Raw genomic sequence first — 16,082 nt, forward strand, 5'->3', positions numbered from 1 at the left:
TTTGGGGTTTTTGTATCAATTTTGTTTACGATGGAGTTTTAATGGATCACAACATTTAAGTGGGGTTTTTGTACCACAAGTTTGGTCACCTTGGGTTTTTATGACTAATTTTGTTTAATTAAAAAAACATTTTGAAAGGAAAAAGCCAAATGTTTTCGGAGAAGACACTGGTGGGTAGCTCCACAAGTTATTTCCATAAAAATAAAAAAAAAAGAGTGAGTTGCTCATCTTCAAAAGAACAATTAATTGGGGATAAAAAAAAGGAATTGGGGGATATTGATTACTTCCCCCAACCCATGATGTGTGCTAAAGGATGTTTTTTGGGTATGAAAATACTAAAATATTCTTTGATTAATTAAAAAACATTATGAAAAGACCATTATATCCTTTCTACTAAAACTTAAAATCAAAAACCAAATCAAATATCCACCATTTCACATCAGTTCCGGCACTGACATAGGGTTAGGTTTTGAAAAAAAAAAACTTCGTTCTTCATCCGTTCTTCGTCGATTAATCGTCGATTCAAAAATTTCTTCGTCGATTAACCTACCTGAATCATAAACAATGCCTCCACGAAAGAAAACGAATGTCCAATCGAACTCAAAATCGATTGCTCAACAAAAACAGGAACAAAGAATTGCTAAGATTGCTCAAGAGCAAGAAGAAGAACAAGCAGCGGATTCGGACAATCAACCTCTCGCAACCATGTCTTTTGTGAGAAGGTAAGTGATTTTAAACTACTTTATGAGTGTTTTAATCGATTTATAGAAATGGGTTTAGGTTAGAATCGCAAACCCTAACTGAAACAGTTGAGTTTCAGTGATTACCGGCACTGAAATATGTATGAATACGGTGTCGGTTTTACCTTCCGGCATTCAATCTAGAATGAATGCAATGCCGGTTTCACTCCGCAGATTCACCAGAAACTGAATTTTAGATACCGGCATAGAATTTGGGTCGAATTCCCTGCCGGTTCTTGGTACCGGCAGTCATTTATAACTATTTTTGTATGCCGGTAGTGGTCTAAAAACATACAGGAGAGTTTATGAATTTTTCACCAGTACCGGCATAGACATTTGGTTCCATTGTATGCCGGTTTATAATACCGGCATTTTTTTGTGAAAATTCGATCATGCCGGTAGTGGACTTAAACCATACAGGAGAGTTTATGAATTTATCACCAGTACTGGCATACATTTTTAGGTTGATTTGAATGTCGGCACCAGGTTACGGCATGGAATTGATTTATTTCGAGAATGCCGATAGTGGACTAAAAACATACAGGAGAATTACATATGATTACCGGCATTGTCGACAGTCATTGTTTAATGCCGGAACAGATAACCGGCATGCTTTGTTTCAGTAAGTCAATGCCGGTGGAAAAACTGAAAGTGAGTTGTCTCACATTCTTTTCGTGTGATTTTATGATATAGGTCAAAATCCAAGGAGGCTAACAAAAGAAAAACTAAAGATGTTGTCACTAAGAGAAGAAGGAAGGACGGTCTTGATACTCCTCAATCTCTCCCTCCTCGAGGGAAAGATGAAGGTCGTAAAAAGCGTTTGGGGGCTGAGAAAAGAGGGATAATTTGGGAGAGTGGTGGTGACCGTAGTCGAGCTGTAATCCGTGATCATGATGATCAAGATGAGCAATATGGAGAGGAAAGTGAGGATGAAGATAATGTGGTTCCTCCAAGTCAATTAGCAAGTCAAAGCGAAGTTGGTGGGCCAAGTCAACAACCAACACAAGGCAATGGCAAGAAGGGCAATGGCAAAGTGAAAGTTAAAGGTTCCCACCTTCCTCATATTAATGACATGATACCTGACCTTGAACGTGGTAGAATTTGGGGTGAAGCTCCGGAACCTAAAATACTATTTGGATACAATCACTCGTGGGCTCGTACTATCTATAAAACCTATGTAAGTATTTTTTATCTTGTGCATATGTATTGTTGTGTATTTATGTAAAATATCTTAATTGTATTGTCTCCTAATTGTAGGATCATACAAAGGTTGTGCGTGTTTGCCGAAACCAAGCCGCGGATTGTTGGAAATTGTCCGATGAATGTGAAGAGGTCCAACAAATAGTAATGGATCTGGTCTATATGCTTTGGTTGAAAATTATATGAAGCCTGATTCCGTGACTGTCAATTGCTACGTCGAAAGGTATCATGGTGAAACCGATACCATGCACTTCCCTTTGGGGAGATGACCTTCATCCCTGATGATGCTCAGAACATTCTAGGCTTGAATGTTACCGACAAATCAATTGCAGAAGGAGTTGAGTCTCTTGACCTAGAATGGTCGAAGTTGCACGCTCTGACTAAGAAGTTGTTGGGTTGGGACTACAAAACTTCTGTGGAGAGCTTTTATGAATCCAAATCTGGTAGGACAAAGACAATCAAGTTGACGCTGCTTAAGCAGAAGTTTGAAAACACAAAGCAAAGAAGTTTGGAGGATGGATGGGATCCTGAAGAAATTCGTTATAATGCCGATGCATACCTGTTATACATCTTGGGCACTAGGGTATTCCCTGACACTAATGGCAACAGGGTTAGTGCGAACTACCTTCAGTACTTGGATCAATTGGAAGATGTTTATGGTTATTCTTGGGGCACCGCGGTAATGGCACATTTGATGATGGAGATGAGAAGGGCCTCTAAGGCTAAAACCAACCAATTTATCGGGAATTTCATTCTACTGCAGGTAATTTTTTTTTTAAATTTATGTTATTATGTATATTGTTCACATGTACCCTTATCGTGAACTTAGAAACAAAACTTATTTCTTCATCTTGGAATAGGTGTGGGCTTATGTACACTTCCCCACCTTGTTCAAGGACTGGACCTCCTTGAAGATCAAAGACCTTCCCGAACCCGATACGCCTATAACTAGGAAATACGAGTTCAACAACACTCCGAAGCCCGATAACATAGGTCGAATGATCGATATGAGGTTGGCTTTGGACGCGATGAGTATCCAAGATGTTGTCTTCGACCCTTACAAGGAGGTTAGAGGAAACCGCCAAGTTTTGAGGTATGCTAACGTTGCATTCTACTATGGGCCGTTGTTCCACCCAAAAGGATACGTTATGGCCAATCCTACACGTGTGATGCGCCAACTTGGATTCAAGCAATTATCACATATCAAGACGGACTCTTTTCAATGTTTTGTTCTTGACCTTTCTCGGTTTGATAAGTGCTTTGGTCAATCTCTTTACATCCTCAAATTGATGAAGTTTCAGCTTCGCAACTAGGGAGTGACCAACAAAATCTTTCGGATCCCGGTGGTTATGACAGCCACACAAAACCTCACAATCCCAATTGTTCATGTCATTTAAACGGAAAACAAGCTTAAACGGGCAATCATTCTTCCTCGTACGAGTCTTGTATACCCTATTAGTCTTCTTTGGATATACATAATCCTTTCTCTTGTGGATATTCTTTTCCTTGTATTTCCCACTTCTCTCGCAAGTCATCTCAAAACGCCTCTTTGAACGTTCGGTATTCCTCACCAACACACACATGTTCTTAAGAGCCGTCTCTTTAGCCCAAGCGATTGTTTCATTTCGATCTATTATTCCCTACATAAGATCAATTTCACATTCATTAGAAGGTTCGTTACTAGCAATCTATTAGTAAAGTATTCTTTGGTCACATACCGGAGGTATTTTATAGTATTCCGACGTATCCCGATAAAGCGGCTTTGCATTTGTTGGATCAATATATGTCACCACCTAAAGATCGAATGAAAATTAGTTCCAAACGAAATTAAAACACTATGCCGGAAACAAGTACCGGCATGCTCGACCAATGTTCCGGCATTGTCGAACTTAGCCAAAACTGAAGACCAAATTTGAAACATATTCCGGCATACATTATTCATTAGACAGCAACGCCGGAAAACAAGGTGCCTACACTGTCGTAATTTATTGTCCCAAGCCGGTACACGCTAAACATTCCAATTAATTGATATGTAATGCCGGTATTTAGCTCTGGAAAACATTTATTCCTGTATATTTTTTTGTAGGTACCGGCATTGTGAATTTGAAACTCAACAACGTCGGTTCCACTGCCGGCATTCTCGAAATTGATGGTACCACGCCGGTAACTGGTTCCGGCGTTGATGGTTATTAATTATCCATGCCGTTTTTTGGGTTTACATGGAAATGTTTCCTGTATGTTTTTCATGCAGTTCCGGCATGGTAACCTATCAATGAACCCATGCTGGTTTAATATTCCGTAGTATATTCCTTGGTAGGTAAAAAAGTTAACTGCGTACCGACATAGTTTTTTGGTAGAATACTATGCCGGATCAATATTCAAATTGGGGGATATCGCTTTACCGGCATGGTCTTAGTATGAATACCATGTCGGTAACGCGTCTGCCGGCATGGTATTCATACTACGACCATGCCGGCACCGAGGTTTTACAGTTGAAAAAATGACGGGTTTAAAAAAAAATCGATTTTTCAACCTCCTAGCAGCTTTACCTGTGTATTGGGGATGCTTGCATGTTGTGCAAGTTTACTTTCTTGTGTAGCTTCTTCGAAAAACTCTCCATACTCGTCAAAATCATCATTCAAGAGTGCTGGCTTAACAAAGAGTTGCAATTGAGAGTTGTTGTCGTTAGCTCCTTGTTGTAGTAGAGCTAAAGATTCAGCAACTGCAATTCTCTCCTCACAATCATCTTCCATTTTCACAAAAAAAAATTCACTCAAAAATATTTTTCCCTCCTTCTACTCTCACCTCACTCACCCAAATTCAAGTAAAACACACTAATCATTTATCAAAAATCTTAAGATTTTACTAATTATTATTAATCACTAATCCTGATTAGTGAGGAGTAGATTAGATAATGAGGAGTAGATTAGATAATACATAAAATACTTAGATAAGGGGTGACCCCGAATTGATATCTGGAACCAATTTTTATCCTTTTCTTATATCCCAATTCCTTTTTTTATCCCCAATTAATGGTTCCTTCAAAACCAGGCTCAAAGTGGAAGGACTTCAAAATCAGGTAATGTTTCCTTCATTGAGTTTATTTTGTTTTAATTTTTCTTTTGGTAGCTAGCTTTGTTTTGTCAGTATTTAAGTTGAAGTATAAATTTTCTCTGTTCATGAATGTTTTGTGAAGTCAATGGATATCCAAAATAATTTTAATTACAAAACATTATGATTCAGTCTAGCGCCCCATGGTCAGAAACAATGATGTAGTATAGATCTGATTTTGGAATTTAAGTCTTGATTATGATGATTTTGATGGTTTTAAGGGTCTTTATTTGGATCGAAAAATATGCACTTATGAAGGAATTTTATTAAGTTTCTGAATATGTTGTTCAAATTGTTTTCTTATACAATAGAGAAGCGGAAAGAGGATTCCTTTGTATGATATTCGTATTCATTGGATTACAATCTGCTCGAGTTTGTTTCCTTCCGTACCTTGTGTCTAGATCATCTTATACTGTGGTGTTAGATAGAGACAAGTTTGTATTGGTATGTCGATGCTCGAGTGTGTTACCTTGTCACTCTAAGAGGTCTCACTCTCTATTCATACAGTGGTGGGTGTAGTTTTATTTGAATGTTGACTTGTTGAGCCATTTGGTATTGAAAGAAACGGTGCTGATTAAATTTTTAAGTATGTTATACTTTGGGCACTCTAATTAGAGGTCTCAGTTTCCATTTGGCAGCATTGGTGTTTGTAGGTAGTTTCATCTGCTTGTTTGGGCATCTAGTGTACAAAAGGAATGCTACTGATAAATCCTTATTTTAGTTGACATGATGTTTGTTTGGAGGATAACCGGTGATAAAGGTTCAAGAGATGTCCAGCCCAAATATATCTGCAATCTGTGTTTGTGTTTTGCAGTGTACTATGTTAGTTTATCTCATGTTATTTTGTGGTTCTACTTCTTATTCATAGCTATTTGCCTTACAGAAGATTTCATGCATGTTTGGCATTTTAGATGACTCAACTACTTTTTGTTTAGAGAAGTGTGGAAAATAATGTAATTACAATTGGTTGCACTTTTGTAGGTCATGTTGCTGAAGACATGTACCATTGGCAAGCAACAATCATGGGTCCTCCAGACAGGCTGTACGTAGAGGGAGTCTTTTTAGTGGCGACTTGCGATTCACTTTTCTCCAGATTATCCATTTAAACCCCCAAAGGTAACTGTTCAAACCCATGCATATCAAATAAGAAGGAAAAGGTAATATAGTACCGTGTGCTCTATGTAACCATTCTTCTTGTCTAAGGGACCGAATTATGAAATACAAGGTTTTGGCATAATCAAGTCAGGTAAGTTATTTATTTATCCTATGCACGATGTGCATCAATGTATCAGACATGTAGAATGCATATGCCATTTCCGAGGCAGGTTATGTTGTTATAACTATTCAGTTGGGAAAGATTAGGACTGTTCAGTTGGACTACACTGATGAGAAAGAGAACCTCCTGCAAGCTTCTTGCAAAGCTCTTGTTAGTTCGATTACTATTCAGGGAAATTCCAGACAGAACTGTCTTCATCCAGAAAGGCATTAAAACAGTTTTGAGGCCATACTTTGAGCTTGCAAATGTGACTCTTGAAACTTGCACTAAATGATTGCCTAGTTCTTTTGCTCACCACGTTGGTTAAACACCTGCAGACCTGCTTGCTTTTTTCTCTGTATCTTTTTTGTTTTGTAAATATGTTTGTTTTCTGTGACATACATTTCCACTTGTAAATTAAGTCACTTGACTCGGTTAGGTGGGTGCTGCCAGTATTGGTGATTTAGAGTTGTGTGGTAATGTTGCGGATAAATTTGCAAGTACTGCCAGCTCAAACAGGACTCCCAATCTAATTGTGGGGTTGCGAAATAATGTCATCAGGACAGGGCTTCACATTAAGCATCTCTTATTCTCACATTTCACTTGTTGATGCTGCTCATGAGCTGAGGTTGGACTCACCCGAACCCTATGGCGGATGCTGAGAACATTGTAGCCAAGGAAATCCGAGATGTTGCCATCGATGTAACTTTGGACCATGCAAATGGGTGGATGGTATCAAGGAGACTGGTAATGTTTACTCCAAACATGACGTCAATCTGCTTTCAACTCGAGGATTGCCTTCTGTCTCAATACATGCATACTGAGGCTGTGCGCACAGTGTTCCTCTTCAAATTCACACAAGGAGGAAAAGGAAAGTGCAGAAAAGAGGAGCGAGAGACAACAACAGGATACAGAGATTCTGAAGCGTATTGCCGAGGGTGACGATGAGTTTTAATTCTCACCTGCCAGTTTTTATTGCCGAGGAGTGTGACGATGAGTTCTAATTCTCACCTGCCAGCTTTTCTCAAGTTAATAGTTATCACGGACACGATACCATTCCCTGTATTTGTAAAAACTGTTCTTGGTAGATTTAAAAGGAAGATAATAAACAACATGGTTACCAAATAATTTTTCATATAAATCATTTTTTTTAGGTAATAGATTATTCTGTAAAGGTGTTTGTTAATATTTATTAAGCTATGCTCAGGGACCTATGGGTCGGCTGATTGGGGTTTAGGGTCGTCTACACTTGAGTAGAAATCAGTTTTTAGTTATTCAGATCGTAATTTTATCGGGGTCTATGCTTTTCTAAGATGCACTATCGACTAATAACCATGGAGTGTCCTCGGTCAGATGATACATATTTTCTTAGATGCACCATAACGTAACAATTACCACAATTTGGAAGTTATGATGGGCATCTTCTTCTGTTGGTCTTGTTTTCTCCTAGAAACCTTTAACTTTGGAAGACTCATAGTTGGTTCGTGCAATGGCTTGATTTGTCTCGACAGATAGAATTCGTGATCATATATATATATGTATATACCTCCGCGAGTATGCAACGGCCTTTGGGTATGGATTCCTTCATTCAACTGGCTAGTGAGTCAGTACAAGGTTGTGAGAATCCATTACCCAGAATACGACGATTAAGAAAAAGGGAGGTCCATTATACACAATCGGCGGTGGCAGCAGGTGAACTGGTGGAGGACCAAAGGTATAACCTCCTACCAGTTGTCTACGCCAAGTCCGCTGGTTCTAGATTAGAAATTGAGCGAGAGAAGCCTTGAAGACACCGTTTAATCAGTTTGATGGAGCAAGTCTTGCTCAATCGGCTGCCTTGGGCTTCCGATTAATCATGGGCATTTCTGACGAGTAACATTATTAAAGTTGGCCAATCATGGAGATTTCACAAAAGAGTATAGTCTCACCATTTATAATCTTTGAAGCATCACTTGTTATTTTATAACCCATCAGGATTTCCCAATCCCAAGCCTCCTGCTCAAGCTAAACCACACCTTGGTAATTTGAGGCTCAAGCTTGAAAATCACTTCTAGTGGCTGCTGGAAGTCTCGAAACTGTTACTATTGTTATGCAAGAAAGAGAGAGATACCGATCTGTTTGCTTTTATTCTGATAGGTAAACTAGAATGCATGTGATTTAGACTAACAGAAAGTTCATTAAGTATGCTAACTCTATTTTCCAAAAGCTTTGGTACAATTACTGCGGAGTATGGACTATGGAGTGGCATAACCGCATCAGTGGTTGGGAATGGTACTACAGTAGTACAGTGTGCTTACCTGGGGCTCTACTAGTTGAGTGAAGTTGATGAATTGAAAATCTTCATCATTATCGAACCATCATTTTTCCAATGACTCATCTTCACCATCTAACTCATCATCGAAGGCAGTAGTTCAATTTCAGGATTTTATAACTGGTGCTGTATTGTGATTAGAGTGTTTGCTTCCTTTGAGGTACTGAAAATCACAATAACACCTTCACCCATATCAGTTCTAAAGTCCCTGCTGCTCAGGAGAGTATTGATTTTGAATAACAATTAATCTGATTACAACAACAACATTCTGGATAATGTCTCAGAAAAGTAGAATCTTCATCGGCCGTGGTTTGGAAATGTGTTAATTTACAACACCTAACTCTCACAAATTCGGGAAGATTAGCTTTCCAACCAGAAACATCAAGTCTTTGAAGTTGACGAACAAATGATTCAAGTATAGGACTCATAGGTGCCTTTGTCCTGTAGTTTTCTAAGTAACAGGCTTTGTGATAACGTCTATCTAGAAATTCACCTAACTTGTGTAGAAGTGCCAAACATTTTTTGCCATACGAAAACCAGGGATGTTCCAAAATGTAGGCAGCTTCACCAACAAATGCAGGTTGAACAACAACCTGGCTATACGGATCCATAATTCTAGGTTGACCTGTAAAGTCCACCCGTAGGCTGTCTGAAAGCAGAAACCACTCATCGGCGGTATATGGTTGTTCTGGCAGTACCGGAACCCTAACCATCATCAAAAAAAACAAAAAATAAATAAACAACAAGAGATCATTCATCAAGAACCCCAAATAAACCCAAACAAAGTTTTCTTGAACCCCTAATTTTTAATTGGTCAATCAACATTCTGACAAGCAACATAAAACATATGAGTTACACATGAGATTAATCCTAGATACAGGTCAGCACACCACATAATTCCCTCTCTCTCTTCAAGTTCAGTTCCTCTATTAAAAACTATCATTTGTCATTCAAATTTTGACACAATCAATCGTTAGTTCAGTATTCCCATTTGATTTGCATACAGAAATAGATTTTTTATTTTTTTTTCAAGCTTAGATTCACACTAATACTTTGGATTTTTAACTTTTACTGCAAAAGAAAAATAGAGAGTTTTTTTAACAGAACTGCAATTGATGAACTAATCAATATAAGTAAGACAAGAATGTTTTGAAGATGAACTTACAGAGCATAAAAACCCTAAAATATAAAATGAAAAATCTCACCCTCTCGATTACAAGTAATATGAATTCTTTTCAATAGCTCCAACTTTTAAATTAATTACTAAGCATTCAGTGTGATCTAAATTTTTTTTAGAGAGATTGGAGAAGAAAACATAAGGGTGAAAACTTACTCCCTGTTGATTCTCAGATATAAGTCAGCAGCCTCAGCGCAGGTAATTTCATTCTGGTTGTTCCGGAAATAAGGTATCATTAAGTTACCAAAATCAATTAAGTCTTTCAAACAATTTGCTTGAGTTGCTGTCACACAAACAAGTATAAAATCATCAATATCAAAAATTACACTTTAATTATCTTACAGGGTGTTAGCCCTCAAGGGAGTTGGGTGAGTTGGGTGTAGTTGTGTTTCTTCCCGTTAGTCGTGAGGGAGTTCGAGGGAGTCTCTCAAAATCCCCGTTAGTCGTGGGAGAGTTTAGAAGAGTCTCCCAAACTCCCTAAAAAACCCCGTTAGTCGTGCGGGAGTTTGAAAGAAACTCTTAAACTCCCTGTTAGTGGTAAAAATTAGAATGATAGGGAGTTTGTTTTTCTTTTGGAGTTCTAGGGAGTTTATAGTGTATTTTTGCCTCACTCCAAATCTCTCAAAAAAGTAGAGATTTTGGGAGAATTTTTCAAACTCCCTACACTCAACACACCAAACTCTCTCAAACTCTCTATACTATCTTACACTCCCTCAAAATTTCCAAGATTCAAAATACATTAAACTCCCTCCAACTTAGAGTTTTTGGGATTCTAAAGACCCAAATTGATTTAATCTCGTCACTTTAAATCATTTGGAATGGTCTTTATCAAATTAATTTATTTTTTTGAAGTGGAATTTCATAAACATTACCTGGTGTGCGACCAAATCCTTTCAGTTTCACAACCATTTTGGGCCCCTCATAAGCCATTCCGTAAGAGAACTCATTGGAATGAACGATTTTTTTGGGACCATGGTTTTTTTTTTTGGGATCATGGTTTTATTTTGGGTAAAGACATTATAAGTAAATCTAGGTCACCCCTTATCCAGATATTTATATTAATACCTAAATTACCCTCCTGATTAATTTTGGGTGATGATTAGTTAGTGTTAATAATAGTTAGTGTAATGATTAAGTTAAAGATAATTAGTGAGATTAAAAATTCAGATGGTTTTTTTTTTAAAAGAAGTAGAATTATTGAGAGAGTAAGTTAGAGAAGATAAAGAAGGAAAACATGAAAAATGATGGATTTTACCAACCACAACCGGAGGAATGGTATTTGGGTACCCAGGTATGCTTCAAACTTAGATAATGTTGGTTGAATTGTTCCAAACTTTCAAAAAAAATGAAATTTTTTATGTAGATTTGGGCCAGTTCGGTTACCATATGTTAAGAACATGTAACCGAACACACCTGAAAGTGTAGTTCGGTTACGTTTTCCAAACACGCAGGTTACCGAACTCACTCGTTAATGGAGGTTTTGGTCGTACAGTGTAATGTTCGGTTACCTAGGATAAAATGGTAGGTAACCGAACTTTGAACTTAACAATTTATTTGGGTACATCTTGTGTGTTCGGTTAGTTCGCAAACTTCAACGCAACCAAGTTCCCAACCGAACTGCAGATTAAAAGTAACCTAGTGTTAGAAGTTCAGTTGGTTCGCAAACTTCAACATATTTTGCGAATCAACCGAACTGGGATTATATATGCATATATGCAATTAGGCAAACGTTCGGTTACTACGAAATTTATTTCTTTGCGAATTAGGTAGAGTTCGGTTACGAAGTTTCAAAGGTAGAGTTCGGTTACAAAGAAAACTTAACATTTTTGCGAACGAACCGAACTTGTGGACTTCTCATTATTTTCGTAAACTAAAGTTCGGTGATATCCTTATTTTGCGAAGGAACCGAGCTTATGGACTTGTGTTGTTCTAATACAAGGAGTTCGGTTAAAAGTATTTTTTTGCGAATCAACCGAACTCTGAGTTCGGTTAAGAAAAAATTAATTCGCGATAACCGGACTTTTCTCTGGAAAAAAAAAACCCTCCATTAAACCTCTCTGCAACTTCCATTTTCAACTCATTTTAATGATTACTTCTCATTTATTCAATCAAAAACGAATGACAAGTAATGAGTTTGTGAGAATATCTTTGTTAATGTTTTAAATTAAGCTTATATATATATATATATATATATATATAATATATATATAGTGGTGGTGTAATCGGTGGTTGGTGGTGGTGATAATCGGAGGAGATGGTGGTGGTAATCGGCGGTGGGCAGTGGTGGTGTGGTGATAATCAGAGGTGGTGGTGGTGGTAATCGGCGATGGTGGGAGGTGGTGGCGGTAATCGGTGGTTGGTGGTGGTGATAATCGGAGGTGGTGGTATCGGCGGTGGTGGTATCGGCGGTGGTGGGCGGTGGTGGTGGTGGTAATCGATGGTTGGTGGTGGTGATAATCGGAGGTGGTGGTGGTGGTAATCGGCGATGGTGGGAGGTGGTGGTGGGAGGAGGTGGTGGTTATATATATAGGTGATTATCGGGTTGGTTTTAAATTAAATTAAGTTAAGAGTAGGCTAGGCATTTCAATGCTTTAGGACACCTCTTATAACTATAGGAAAGGTGGCCTAATAAAATCATGGTCCCTCAAAAAAATCATGGTCCCTAAAAAGTCGTTCATTGGAATACCCAGTCCCCCTAAATGCACCATTGGCTTGACCCCTTGGCCCATCATGTCCATGAGGCAACAACACTATACCAACATTTTAGGGGGTCAAGTTGCCATGGGCAACTCCAACAGCTCTTCCGCCGTCTAATCCATAAAGAATTTGTCTGTAAAAGAATCAAAACTAGTAAATGTTCAAAGTAATAAATTTATGTAAACAAAACTAGTAAATTTTCTAAGCTAACAATACAAGTGAATATAAAGGATAGAATCTTACGCAAAGACATCAATTCAACACTGCTCCTCGTAGAAATCCTGTACCCCTTAGAAGATTCGCTGGGAGTTCATTCAAATTACAATTGATACACTCGAAGAGGAAGTGTCTTCTTATCTCATCGGGATCATTAGGATCAGAAATAGTGATACCCCAGCGTCTTAGAACAATAGGATGATATATGTCTACCATAATTATAACATCATTATCATTTGACAACTGTGTGATTGTACATCGATCTCCGAATGTTGAACGATAAACTTGATGTTCATGATTATTATGTAATGGAAGATTCCGATTTGGTATCACCAAACGTCGTTCTAAAGGCTGATTTGGGTAGGGATCCATTAGATTTACCTACAATAAAAACAAAAAAAAAGAACAAAACTTAATATATCTATTTGAAAGATGAATCTAGTGATTCGCAAATCAAACCAGAACAGATCAAGCTAAAATAGAAAGAGAAGAAAAATATCCGTAAAACACACAAGGATTCAAACCCTAAAACATCCAAGTTAACTAACTACTAAGAAAAAGAACTTCTTCGAACACAAAAGATATTCCGGTCTAACCCAAAACCCTTCCAAAACCATAATCACTGTTTCACTTCATTTCTCTAAAACCATGATATCAGTATTTACAGTTTATTATGGTTGTAGTACTGGTAAGATCCCCAACTGATATTTACGGAAAACCAACTTTGAAACTAATATTTGCAGAATTTCATATCTCTTCTGCTTTTGTACATGTTTAGGATTGATGTGGTTGTCTATCATGTTCAGCATTCAAAAAAAAAAAAAGTGAAGAAATAATCCCAAGAAACCCATTAAAAAAGAAAAGAGAATGTTGGAACAATTGTAAAATTATGACCGCACAACAAATAAAATCAAACATGAAACAAATAATGTTATGGCTGAGTCGCAGACTACGTCGCTTTCTTTAAGACGTTTCGCGGCTCTGCCCAAGATTGTGCAAGTAGTTTTTCAATGTCGCGTCATCCCCAAGATAAAACAGTCGAGATCAATCTCTTACACAATCACTCTTGCACGGTGAGAGGATGTGAAACTTTAACGTTTCATTCTTGCTCAGAAACTCTTTAGAAAAACCAAGGATGATCACACACATGTTTTTCTTTCTCACAATAATTCATTTTGCTTTTAAATTCAAGAAACATATAATAAAAACTCTCCATGAGAAAAAAACGCTTCAATAACTCCTCTGATTCTTTTCATTTTCATTTTTAAACTCAAGAGACATAATAAAAACTCACTCTTAAAAGATAAAACTCTCTTTTTTCTTCCAACCAAATTCTGATTTTGTACTCAAAACTTTTTTTTAATGCCATTCAAGGAGAAGTTATTATGGTGTATCAAATACTATTAATAAAGCAAAATATGAAACGGTCAAAATCAGTTATAACCAAAATTAGTTTTTTATTTAAGAAACTTAAATGCTATTAAAATCTTTCTTTATATTTATTGGGAAATAAATTTATGTTTTAAATATTTATTCCCAACAATCCCCCACTTATATTTTTAAATCATCGAGCAAGAACGTATAGAGTTGTGCATAAGCAAAGGTGTCTGCGACTTGAACCTTTACGTAGTGTTAATAGGCTCCCTTAAAATCCGACCATAGAGTGAACATAAGTCTTGAACTCTATGAGATAATAAGATTGCTTAACACACACGACTACACTAGTGTAAAGTCTAAAGCCAGCGCATTACGGCCCTGCGCTTGTATCCTAGTTTAATGAATGATCTAGAGAACTGCCCATATTCTCATAGAAAGCGGTCACACTTTCACATTCACATAGGTAAGTTTATCAAGAGTACTCCTGAAAGTACCCCACTCTAAATAGAGATACAGTAGAAACTCTTTTAATTAATACTCGAACTCTCTTATATAATATTTTGTGTCGGTCCCGAGTCGGGGAGAACTTGCCAAATTAATAATTCGCTAAAATTATAAGATAATACTTTTTTGATTACCTATGTAGGCCCCATATGAAATATAAATTAATAATGCATTATATATATATAGATAATACACTAATGATTACGAAGACTTTTTGAAAAATGATTTAATTGTCTTCTGTTTTTTGCTAAAATCAATATCGCGTTGAATTTCATTTCTAATTTTTCATATCATTATAAGAATTTTTGGTGTTGTTGGATTATCCTTGTTGTGCTTGCATAATGCTCTGGGAATTTCATCGGTCATTGTTGATTTTTTTGATACCTTTAAGATGAGAAGCCATATTGTGTTTATGATTTGTTTGTGTCAGTAGTATGATTTCATATTGTATTTATATAATATTTTTTTATTTGTTAGTAAAATGATTTCATATTGTATTTCTATATGAAATATATATTTTATTTTTGGATTATTCTTGTTTGTTTAGAAACTAATTTTTTTATATGAAATTTATCTATAAATTGATAATTATTAATTTATCGGTTAATTAATATCTCGCTTAATTAATAAATTCTGATGGTCCCGACAACATTAATTTATAGAGTTTCTACTGTATAAACATCATTAAGAGTTTAAAATTTAAAATTAAACTCAACCTCTACTCGCTTCAGGATATCATGTCGTAGGATGAATTCTTCAAAGCATGATTCTCGCATCTCTATATCATTTATGACTTCGTCTAGTCCCTTTGAACCTATTTCTAGGTTGGGTATCCATCATAGATGACTCAACATCAACGGGCATCAACCTCATCCCTAAGATGTATTCACATATTCTTATCAATCCTTTCGTCAAAGGACTAATGAAAGCTCTTTCCAGAAACTATATAATGCATTCTCATAACATCAACTCTTTTAGTTGTCATTACGTTCTCAATTCTTGCAATAGCCGCGGTACTATCACATTGGATTAATATGTGTTTTCCTCTATCCACTATAGAGGATCGAATCACTCCATCCCTTAAAGGATTCAACTGAAAGGATTTCCAATCAGCTTCGCAATATCCTTAAAGGATTGCGGTAACCATTCAGATATTGTATTTCTAGGTATAAGGTGTGTTTGAAACACCTCGTAGCCTTCTCAAAATTTTACCAATTTTCCATACTATGATTGACAAATCTGAATATAAAACCCCCACTACGGAGGTAATATAATAGATCCCCACTACAAAAAAAAACTTATATAGTCAATCACGTAGCAAAGAAACATACTGAGTTACCATACTCATGTCTAGTGCAATCACACACAATCTCAAAAGCATTAGCACTAAAACAAATGAGTGAAAACTAGTTTACGGTCACACTATATATATTTCTATTTCTTTTAAAATTCTATTTTCATTGAAATGAAATAGATCCAAAGAAAAAAATTATT

General features: G+C 36.7%; 1 protein-coding gene and 1 long non-coding RNA gene across 2 annotated transcripts; one reads left to right on the forward strand and one right to left on the reverse strand.

Moving 5' to 3' along the window:
* Positions 1 to 4,975: 4,975 nt before the first annotated feature.
* On the forward strand, positions 4,976 to 7,480 carry LOC113356918. Its single transcript, XR_003363301.1, has 2 exons — positions 4,976 to 5,019; positions 6,033 to 7,480. It is a non-coding gene; the product is annotated as an uncharacterized LOC113356918 (long non-coding RNA).
* Positions 7,481 to 8,498: 1,018 nt separating this feature from the next.
* Positions 8,499 to 10,078, reverse strand: LOC113361504. Its single transcript, XM_026604736.1, has 2 exons — positions 9,951 to 10,078; positions 8,499 to 9,322 (listed from the first exon to the last, which is right to left on the reverse strand). The coding sequence occupies exons 1-2, from the start codon at positions 10,028 to 10,030 to the stop codon at positions 8,833 to 8,835; spliced, it is 570 nt and encodes a 189-aa protein (XP_026460521.1). The 5' UTR covers positions 10,031 to 10,078; the 3' UTR covers positions 8,499 to 8,832.
* Positions 10,079 to 16,082: the final 6,004 nt, after the last annotated feature.

This window comes from Papaver somniferum, chromosome 3, assembly GCF_003573695.1.
Source record: "Papaver somniferum cultivar HN1 chromosome 3, ASM357369v1, whole genome shotgun sequence".
Taxonomy (NCBI): domain Eukaryota; kingdom Viridiplantae; phylum Streptophyta; class Magnoliopsida; order Ranunculales; family Papaveraceae; genus Papaver; species Papaver somniferum.

Bases quoted from the DNA above. Each gene is read 5' to 3' on its own strand.
- LOC113361504 (XM_026604736.1), bottom strand. From the start codon at position 10,030: ATGATACCTTATTTCCGGAACAACCAGAATGAAATTACCTGCGCTGAG. The intron at 9,323-9,950 runs GTAAGTTTTCAC...GATGATGGTTAG, and splicing joins TATCTGAGAATCAACAGGGA to GGTTCCGGTACTGCCAGAAC.